Genomic DNA, 10,821 nt, shown 5'->3' on the forward strand with positions numbered 1-10,821 from the left:
CCAAACTGAAATGGATAGCTTATTTTGCCTTTTCTACTCTCTTGCTTTTAAATTTATAATGATTTTAATATTTTAAAATACATTGACACCCTACAGAATTTAAACTTGAGTACTTCTTTTATTCAAGTAAGGTTTAAAAGTTTTTGTTACCCAAATCTATAGAATTATAATTTTACAATAATTTTTTTATGTTTTTCTTATAATAATACCGTTATTATTTGATATTAATTTATAATCAAGTTTCAAAAATGCTATTAATATAGAGGCTATACTACCCATTTCAATCTTGAGGACATTATATTTTAGAAGAGAGGAAATATCATACATGTACAATATTGGACATAGATCAAGAAAATGAAAGATAGAGGTGTGAAAATTTGTTGAATTTATTATTTCATCTTTCTCTTTGCGACCTTATTAAAGATTTTATATACACTAAATCATAGTATATATAAATATAAATGTTATATTTCAAAATAATTTTATAACTTTAAATTAGATTAAATCTACATTCTAATATAATATTAAAGCCAATTCTAAATCTAGTGAAAAATGTTTACCTTTTATATCATCATTTATATACCAAAAAAAAAAATAATTGTGTTAAAAATATTTAAATCTTACATAAAGATCTATTGCCATCAAAAAAATATTTTTCTCAACTCAAACACTTCTTAACATAGTTTTAGTACGATTTAAGAGAGTAATTTTACTGAACACTTCTCACACTCTCCTGTTATGATAAAATAAAAAAAAAACTCAATTTTATTATAAATATCACAAGACACAATAATATTATTTATAACTAGTTTTTAACCAGTTATTCTTTAATGAATAAAAAAAATATGTTTCTTACAATTCTACCTGTGAAATCCTTATTATTATAATCTTAGCAAAAGTTTTATTCCTTCTTTTATTTTTCTTTTAAAATAAACTAACATATAAATGTTATTTTATCTGTATTTTGTATTGTATGTAACCAAACCACTTCAAATAAACGAAGAGACACAATCCTATGCAAATTGTGCAATAACCACCAAAACCAGACAACAACCTTAATTTTTATATAAATATAAATAACCTATTCTTTTATCATTTGTCCCCTCTACATTAAATGATTCTCCACTTGCAACCAAAACCACTACTAAGTTCTAAAGTCATTAATTATAATTTAAAATATAGTGTGTGTGATGAAAGAAAATTAAAAGTAGCATCAGTTTTATGCAGATTTATGTTATGATTAAACTTTTATATATACTCTTTTAACTAAAGTAGAAGCCTCCTCATCATTCACTTAAAACTCAGATTCCATATAATTACAGCAAAACATAGAGACACTGAAGAAGATTGAAAAGAAAAAAAAAATATATATATTATAATTAATTCTTCATCATGATGGTGGTGACACCCTTTTCTTTCCTACTAAAGCAGCTCAAAGAAATCCACTTGTCAGGTTTTCAATTACATTATCTTTCAGAAATTGGAGAAATGATTCTGAGAAGGTTGAACCATCTGCAGTTCTGTGGTTGTTTGGCATGAGTTATCATCACTGATCATGCTCCTGTTGCAACCAAATCAAAAGGGTGTGTCACTTTTTTTTCTCTTTTTTGATGATGATGATGATTTAATCTTGTTTTTCAATGGTTAAAATATGATAAGATATGGTGTGTAAATCTTACTCTCTAGGTCTTGATGCCCAAAGAGAACTTAGGGCTCTTAAACGACCATAGTACTCTCCAATCACAACAAAACATCTTGCAGCTTGTCGAACTGTCAGTAATCGACATAACTGATGAAGGGTTTGTTGTCTCAGATTATCAGCCTTCAGTTCATAAACACCAAATTTTGATTAAAATAATGGGTGAGAACTGAAACAATGGAGTCATTAATTTAATTAATCAATTATATATCTATCTGATAAACTATATAGTATAATGAAAACCCAACTACCCCATGAGATGGGTCCCTAGCTAATCCACAAATGGACAACAGCACTTTGCTTTCAAAGGGTATCAACTTGTCTTATCTATGAACTATTTAGACTGATTCTAATTAATACAAGTATAATTAAAGTAGTGTATTCTCATTTTTGTTTTATGACACTGGAATTTAATATAACCAATTTGTCAATTTGGTTTTTAAAATACTCATGATTATAAGTCTACCTAGGGTTTATGTATAAAACATCAATCTGTCACTGTCCACAACCAACTTCTGATTGAAACATTTTGAGATGAAAAAACTACATCAAATCAAACATCTGAGGACCATGCATGCACCTTATATTATGATCAAGTTATAAACTAAAATACCCAAAAACAATTAATTATTTGTATTAATATATAAATAAATACCTGTCTAATGTCTAATTAGCATGTAGTGGGTGAGTTAAGTCAACCCAATTAATTATGGGAAATTATTAAGTTATTTAATCATATTGAAATAAGTTCTAGGAGGATTGTAGCTTGAGACAACAGAGTCTAAGTTTCCATGATTCTTATCAAAGAACTAAAGGTAGTGTCTATAATTTGACAAGTGGTTATATATATAAGGAGTGTTTTACTCATAAAATAAAGAGTATATTTCAAGGTTTTTATTCTTTGACTTTCTGCATATCTTACAAGTATAAGAAAAGAAGAAAAGGTAAAAAGACATGTTAAATCAAGTTGAAGTGAGAAGAAGGTGTGACCTAAGATATAAGCTCAAGTTTTCTTTTATATGAGGAGGAAGCATTGCGGCGCAAAACATGCAAAAGAGAGGATGAATAACAATCAATGAGCAAAAGAAACAAAATGGATCAGAAAGTAACATTTCATCAACCATTGCTAAAACCACTTCATATATATATATATATATATATATATACATATCATTATCTTAAAACCAGATTTTGAAATTAATTAATACGTCTGTGGTCCTTAGACATGTTCCACCAGTAATTTCAAACACGCCAACTTTCTTAAACCAATTGCTGTTTGAAACCTGGAAATCCAGGGATGAACAAGTTACCTACGAATTTCAAACTTAACTTTGACATGAATGTCTGCAGAAGTCTCTCTCTCTCTCTCTCTCTCTCTCTCTCTCTCTCTCTCTCTCTCTCTCCTATCTACTGTTAAATGGAAAATTTTGCATGCAAATAATTTTGACACAGATGTCACCTGAAGGCTTTACGTCAACCTCCCCACCAAATTGAGTGCATAAAAATTAAAGTATTACTTTAGCCCTAAGACATAAGAAAAACATAGCCCTAGCTATATATATATAATATAATGTGATTTATCAATCAATTCAATAATATGACATCTTTGCTTAAAAAGTTACCCCTTTTCTGTTCTTTTCTAACATCTGCATATATAATATATATTTATATACATGTATGTATATATATATGTGTATACTGTACTATAATTTACCTGGCCAACAAATCCTTCAAGGTTGGCAAGCTTGCCCATGGCGGCCACCATCTGTTGGACGCCATCGGCGACGGAGCCACCGGCGATGGTTTCAACGAGAGACTGCTGAAGCTGTTCAAGACCTTGAGTGAGAGCGTCTTCTGCTTGCACTGAAGAATGGCGGAGAGCACATATGCCCATAATTTGCTGCTCAGCTAGGGGCTCCAACTGTTGTATCAACATCTGACCAAAATAACACATAAAACTTCATTCATTTCTTGTTCTTCAAACTAAAAATTATACGTAAAAAAAGATAACATTTTTACCAAGAAAATAGGCTTGTTTTATGAGGGTCTTTAAGAAAAACAAAACTTGTATGAGAAAACAGTTCTTATACTACATCTTTATTATTCTAATACTGAACTCTCTAAACTGTGTTCATGTTGAAAAAATGAACAGATCTGATATATATATGTACATATACTATAGTTAACTAAATTTATCATAACATTGATTGAAGAAGATGAATATGTTAAGGGACAAAAGAGAGTGCATAGGTAATACATACTGTGATGAGTTCTGATGGTTTGAAACCACCTATCCAGAGGAAGCATCTCTCAGCTGGTGAAGTCCACATGCCATTGATGAGATGAAACACGTCTGTTTTAGCAGCCACTCCCTTCAGCCTGAAAACCTCATCATAATGAGACAGGTATCCATCCACAATCACCCTTAGCTCGCCGTCGGACAGTGGTGCCTGCAGCCCGGTCCGGAGCTCCGCCATGTGCCGGTGGTCATCTTCTAACCATCTTGCATACTCCAGGTCAAACATTGCAGCTCCTGCAACAGCAAAAAAAAAATTTAAAGCTCCATTTTCTTATATCAATAACATTTATATTAGCATAATATTGCTACTATATATGTTTTAGTATTGAGTATAGTATTGTTAAGAGTTGGAAACTGATAACTAACTGATTAAGTACTTTTAACAAATTATTCTTCATATGATATTGCTTTTATATGTATGAATATTTGGTGAATATAATGTAAGAAATGATTACTTTGTATTAAAATTTAAATATGTAGGTTGTTTGATGAGTACTGCGAATGTGGTTTGTAATGAAACAGACATAGCGCATTCATCTTCTGAATAGAAAATCAATGATTACTCATCATTCTTAACTGCATTACCTAAAGAGATATTATTATTCTATGTTCAAATTTGTTTTGTTTTGTTTTTTATCTGAACACCATGTTCTTTTACTAAAAGCGGAAAAAGCAGTTATCATGGATCAATAATTCGCTGAAAAAGTTAAACAAGGCTTTACATGCATGTTTAGAAAGGACTGCAGAGTTTTTAATGTGTAACAGTACGATCTTTTTAGAATAATGATCCACTGTTTTTATTTTATAAGTATTTTTTATGTTTTATAATGAGAATTCAAACGTGAATTAGGCCACAGATTTTGGTCAAACTCTGAGACTTGTCCACCTGATGATTCTAGATTTTGAAAGTCCATTTCAAAATCAAAGTTTGACTTTTGTTTTTTGCTTCAAAGGGCACAAAAAGAAGTTACGTGTAAATATAGCAATTGCTCCCTACTGAGTCTCTTAATTCTTTGTCTCATTTTCCCCTTTCCAAACTGTAAAAAAGGGGTCAAAAGATCAGGCCAACAAAATCTTTCAGGTACTCATTATACCAGTTCTTCCTAGCTCCATAACCATACATGTGTCAGAAAATTATGACATAATAACCTTTTCTACCTTTGATCAAATTTTAGGCATTAGAAAATGAAAACAGCTAAACTCACCAGAACTTAATATACTTCCACCAGCACCACCACAACCCATAAACACTCCCTAATATCATAAATAATAATCATCATCAGCAGAAGTCAATAAATAATCAAACAAATTATGCAATATTATGTGTAATGAGAGAAAAAAGAACCTGAGAGCGAGCTCTTTGAAGGTCTTGTTCAAGGTGTGTGAGCTTTAATCTACTTGACTCTAGCTGCTGCACATAAGCCTAATTGCAATGGAACAGCACATTTACATAATTTGTTTACTATAATATATGATATTCTTCTGTTTTTATCAATTGATGGGACACACCTTTTTCCTGAGACGGCTTTTCCTAGCAGCTTCTCTGTTTTGAGCTAAACGTCTCAGTGTCTGAATTCAAATCAAAAAAGAAAATCTTGACACAAATCCCATGTGAAAAATCCAAAAATTAACCAACCTTGAAATATAAAATATATTAATACTGTATATAAATGTGTGTGTGTGTGATTGTATGTCATATTCAAACCTTTGCATCAAGTGGCTTCTCTGATGTGGAACCAGCTCCTTTCCTCTGAATAAAAAGAACCCCAAAAGAAAAAGAATTAAGGGATTTGAAAGGTGAGAAGTGCACAAAAAGATGAACTGGAATAAATAAGTTAAATCACTTAGCTTAAAGGGACTTAAAAACCAGAAAAATTGTAGATTTCTAGCTACTAAATGAAGAAAATTGGTCAAGGTTACTAAAATTCATCCTAGCTTTGAGGTTGGCTAAACCAAAGCTCAAAGAGATGTCATGCTTTAAAACAAGAATGCAAGATGAAATCAATCTCACAGAATTTTTGGGAGGCATTTCTGAATGAAAAGGCCCTTTATTAGGCAATTTCTCTTGTGGTGGTGTGCAATCATGAACATGATAAGGGTAGCAAAAAGCATCTTTATCTGCCATTTGTGTTGGTGAATAGTGTGGTTTAGAATTAGATTTCTAACACCACAATTAAATTGGGAGAAAGCACAAGTTTTGTCTAAGGATGACCAGTGAAGTGGGAGTGGGTCACTGTTTAAAAGAGAAACAGTGATTGATAAGTACTGAAAAGATTCTCACTTTGTTTTTTTGTTTGTCACGTTCATCTCTCCCTCTCTCTCTCTCTCACTTTCATGTCAGACATTCATCAGAAAATCGTTCAGGAATCAGAGAAACTCTGTGTCTCTTTGATTTTCTGAGGGCTGTTGGGATCTGTGCTGAGAAGATATGTGAAGAAAGAGGGAGAGAGAAAGACCAACCAACAGGGTAATAATAATTGCCTTTAAAGAGGTCAACTTTCCCAGTGTTTTGGGGACATGGAAAGAGAGAAACTGAGAGATTAACAGTGGCAACAATTGTTGTTTTAAGAACCTTTTCTTGTTGTGATTTGGCTGCTGATTGAGTCTGTGATGTCCCTGCCCTTGAGCCATCAGTTGCTGTCTCCTGTTGTTGTTGTTGAAGCTGATCAAAAGCCTGTTGATGATCTGAAGAAGATGCTTTTATGCTTATGGGAGATTCTGTTTCAAATTGGAGCTCAGTTTTGCTTGAAAGAGTGTTCATTCCTGATCCTGAATCAGTGCTTTCCCCTCCTGACTTTGAACCTCCCTGTGTAAATCCACCACAAATTTTGATTCAAATGTTCAACACCAACAGTATACTAGTCAATCTCTTTGTTTCATTGCTCAGTACTTAAATTAACCAAATTTCCTACTCAAATTCAAAAAAAATAAAATGGGATACTGTTGAATTTGTGTTTGTAGTGAGCATCTTTGGATATGAATTGGTCAAAGATGGAGATGTGAGAGAGAGTAGTACTCTTGGGGTTTGGTGGAATCTCATTGGCCATGAAGGGAACATTTCCAGTGTGGCTGAAGGCCTGCCTATGAATAAAGCTGCTACAATCACAAAAAGAAAAATATCAGAGGATCACCAAAAATAAAGGCTTTATGAGCATCAATCATACGAAAAGGTGGAAGAACCTAATCCTCCTTTTCAACAATCATGGAGTCAGAACATCATGCAAGTTTCAAAGATTATCCCATCCAAGTTTATTATCATTTTGGGGTCTGGGAAATTGTAACCTCCCACTTAGCTCTTTAGGCATATTCAAACCTCCTTCCACTTCTTTCTTCTCTACTATACTTTTGCAGAGTTTCTCATTACCTCACATCTATGCTCATCAAAAGGAGAACAACAACAAAAATGAAACATACATGATTTGGCTTCATCACTTCTTATCTTGATTCCTTGCAGAGCAAAAGCCTCTTCCAGCTCTCCAAAATCAAAAGCAGACCCTTGATTCCTAAGAAACAAAAACAGAAATCAAAACAAGGCATATATATATATATATAAAACAGAAGAAACACCATATAACAACAGTTCCATGTAAGAAAACTGAGAAATTTTTTCTGAGTGTTGATAACACTGAGAACTGAGATGGAGAAACAATTTAAAGAATAATTAATACATTAGGCCTGATGCTGAGGTATTAATCCCATGAAGAACTCCATAAGGGACATGGTGACTTGAAGGTCCTGACTCAGACAGACCCGTTTCTCCTAATCTTTGGCTCGCCATGTAAAGCTACTTAGAACATTCTCACCTTCTCTGAAGCTGAAACTGAAAGCCTCTCATTCATCAGAAACTCAGTTTTCACAGGAACAAAACTTGGTATAGCCAAAGCTGAGGAATATAAAAATTGTGTGCATGTGTCCATATAATATATATATATATATATATATAAATATTATAGACATATAGATAGAGAATTGTATGTATGAAAAGCGGGTAGTGTTATGACTTTTAACTACCTCTGGTTTCTTAGGAATTGAATGGAGAAAAAGAATAGAATATGGAGAAGTTCACACAGTGAAGAAAGATGAAAGGTTTGTTGTGAAAGTAATATATAAGTTTGCAGTCCTTGCAACATTTTATCTTTCATGGGGTGTCTCTATCTTTCTTTGGGAAGAAAACCTGATTGATAAGTGTGTTTGGCTTGCTTTATCACTGTCCCTACTTGTAAATACTTGTATTCAGTAACTCATCATGTGGAAGTGTGGTACCACAAACTTTGTCCTAGCAATTTCACCAACCTTCTCACTTCTCTCTGTCACTCTCTCCAACCTTCTCCACTTTCAAACTCTCATAAAATACCTCATACAAGTTTATTACAAACAATTGTTTAATTCTTTCATCAAATTCACTTTGATTCAAATGTAAAAGATTAGATAATAATAATAATATCATGACACACTTTTACCTTCATTTAACACATAATACAAGGGTAAAATAGTCTAAAAAGTATAAAGTTTCTTAATTTTTTAAGAAAAAAAAAAGTAAAAAATAAGTAAAAATAATATCAAATAAATATAAAAATTTTACGTGGATCAAATAATCATTTCTAAATATTATATACTTGTATTTAGAAAACATTCCCAGTCTATTCATTTAGCATACTGATAATTTCACTTGGAAAAATATATGTAATATGTCTCTCTTCTTTTACTTTTTAAATGATATAAACATGCATTTACTACATTCAATATATATATATATAAAACTAAAAATCCGTATTAAAAATAAGATTTTATAACATTTCAAGTCAGTCTAAAATCTAAATCGAAATTGAGTAATTATTTTTTGCATTGAGATTTTAAATGCTAAAATAACTACTCTTTAATGTAAAAAAACTTAATGATTTACCCTAATTTTTAATCCCGGTAGCTCCGCTGAAAAGAAAAGAAATGATTTTGGATGTTATCAGCTGCATACGCGGCCTCACCATCCCTCTCTGCTCCTCTTTAACCTTCTCTTCTTTATGTTACATCTTTACTCATATCATAACATTAACACACACAAAAGAAAGTAATAAATTTAAATCTAAATGTTAAATATAATAAAGTTAACTACTACTGCAAGGATTGGCCAAATTCAATAAAATAGAAAAATAAAAATAAAAATAATTACTAATGTTTCGGTAAATCCAATATTGATTAAGAGTAATTTCATATTTTCCTTCTCCTTCAATCATCTTTAGAATATAACAAAATTCTAAATTAAACTAAAAGTTTAATGTATTTTTAATTCCTAAATTTTAATATAAAATTAAAATTACTTTTGTTTCAAATTTTGATACATTTAGTATCTAAATTTTAAAAATAAACAAATATAGTTTTTTTTATTATAACTACATTAATTTTTTTAACATACCAAAAGACATTTTAGGATGATCTTAAAGACAAACACATTCAAGATGATAAAAATACTTGTGCTTACAAGTATTTGCAGATAAAATGCAATACTCACAGTTGCATATATTTATTATTCATAAATAGTGAATATTTTAATATCAGTTTATTACATTATTGAATATCTATTATCTGCAAAAAGAATAAAAACAAAGATTTAATTTATAGTTTATTTAGTTAAATTTAATTAAAATTAAAATTAATTTATATTTTTGTAGTTTATTTTAAAAATTCATAAAATAATATTTTTTTAGATATTTGTGGTATCTATGATGTTAAGATAGAATTAAAATCTTACATTCGATAAAATAAGAGATGAACATAAATTTATATATTTATAACATGCTTTATTGGTAAGAGATCTTTTAAAGTGGTACCAAAAACATATAGATAAAGACTTGATCTAATTACCTCTTGCATTCCTTAGATATGTTCCAACTTAAATGACAATTTGAAATACTAATTAATATGAAAAGTATATATATATATATATATATATATATATATATATATATATATATATATATATATATATTATTTTTATTATTGATTTAAAAAGATTAAACCTATTTATTTTTAAAGTTTAAAAATAAAAATACATCTAAATTTGAAACAAAATTAATATTATGTAAAAATTTAGGAATTAAAAACCTATTTACCTCTTAAACTAGAAAGGAGAAATGAATTGATATGCATGTATGAGTCCATTATTTTTCTCTTCTAACCGCCTGTGTAATCTGATTGGTTGTGTGGTGGGGGCTTCTAAAGGACTGCATGTACTTAATGCCATTCATTTATCAGTTGTACAACACCAATATCAGACAATTCTTTCTTTCTTTTCTTCCTTTTCCTTTCTTCTTAAAGATGGCAAAAGAGAAAGATATCTAAAATTAAAGCTCTCTTCTTTTTTACAACAACACCAACTGTTACTTCTTTTACACATCACACCCTCAACTTATGCTCATACCATTTCAACCAAAACATTATAATAATATTCCACAAACATACCCACTTTCTTTCGTCTTTTTCCCTTCCTTCATAGGTCAACATCCATTCCCTGTCACCACCTAAAACTATATATGCCTTCTTAACATTCTTTTTCACTCATACACATATATCAACATACAAACAAAGTTTTATATCGAATAAAATAAGAGATACATATAAGTTTATATACACATAAGATACCTCTATTAGTAAGAGATCTTTTAGAGTGATATTAAAAACAAATCCTTAAGTACTTAGTCTGTACAGTATGATATCAAGATCAAGTGGTTACGATATATCTATTAAAGATATAAAATAATCAAGAATATCTTATTAAAGATATTTAGCAACTAATCAGATTAAAGGCAACCGAACGGACACCTTTAAA

The 10,821-nt window shown here is 30.4% G+C and overlaps 1 protein-coding gene across 3 annotated transcripts; it reads right to left on the bottom strand.

Moving 5' to 3' along the window:
• Nucleotides 1-1,272: 1,272 nt before the first annotated feature.
• LOC106754080 (transcription factor TGA9) lies at nucleotides 1,273-8,097 on the bottom strand. Of its 3 annotated transcripts, none has more exons than XM_014636031.2 (13): nucleotides 8,010-8,097; nucleotides 7,667-7,812; nucleotides 7,413-7,501; nucleotides 7,015-7,094; nucleotides 6,571-6,804; nucleotides 5,704-5,748; nucleotides 5,508-5,567; nucleotides 5,344-5,421; nucleotides 5,204-5,252; nucleotides 3,961-4,232; nucleotides 3,414-3,635; nucleotides 1,680-1,822; nucleotides 1,273-1,561 (listed from the first exon to the last, which is right to left on the bottom strand). In XM_014636031.2, the coding sequence occupies exons 2-13, from the start codon at nucleotides 7,774-7,776 to the stop codon at nucleotides 1,474-1,476; spliced, it is 1,470 nt and encodes a 489-aa protein (XP_014491517.1). In that variant the 5' UTR covers nucleotides 7,777-7,812; nucleotides 8,010-8,097; the 3' UTR covers nucleotides 1,273-1,473. The 3 variants fall into 3 exon arrangements, with proteins under 3 accessions (XP_014491517.1, XP_014491525.1, XP_022634267.1); XM_014636039.2 differs by having other exon boundaries at nucleotides 7,667-7,818; nucleotides 8,010-8,089; XM_022778546.1 differs by lacking the exon at nucleotides 8,010-8,097 and having other exon boundaries at nucleotides 7,015-7,091; nucleotides 7,667-7,876.
• Between the last annotated feature and the right edge of the window lie 2,724 nt (nucleotides 8,098-10,821).

The sequence above is a fragment of the Vigna radiata genome, chromosome 2, assembly GCF_000741045.1.
Source record: "Vigna radiata var. radiata cultivar VC1973A chromosome 2, Vradiata_ver6, whole genome shotgun sequence".
NCBI classification, from domain to species: Eukaryota; Viridiplantae; Streptophyta; class Magnoliopsida; order Fabales; family Fabaceae; genus Vigna; species Vigna radiata.

Excerpts from the sequence above, each read along its gene's own strand:
- LOC106754080 (XM_014636031.2), bottom strand. The coding sequence starts at position 7,776 with ATGGCGAGCCAAAGATTAGGAGAAACGGGTCTGTCTGAGTCAGGACCT. Across the intron at positions 6,805-7,014 it reads GATTCCACCAAACCCCAAGA|GGAGGTTCAAAGTCAGGAGG; the intron begins GTACTACTCTCT and ends GGATTTACACAG. Across the intron at positions 3,636-3,960 it reads AACCATCAGAACTCATCACA|ATGTTGATACAACAGTTGGA; the intron begins GTATGTATTACC and ends TATTTTGGTCAG.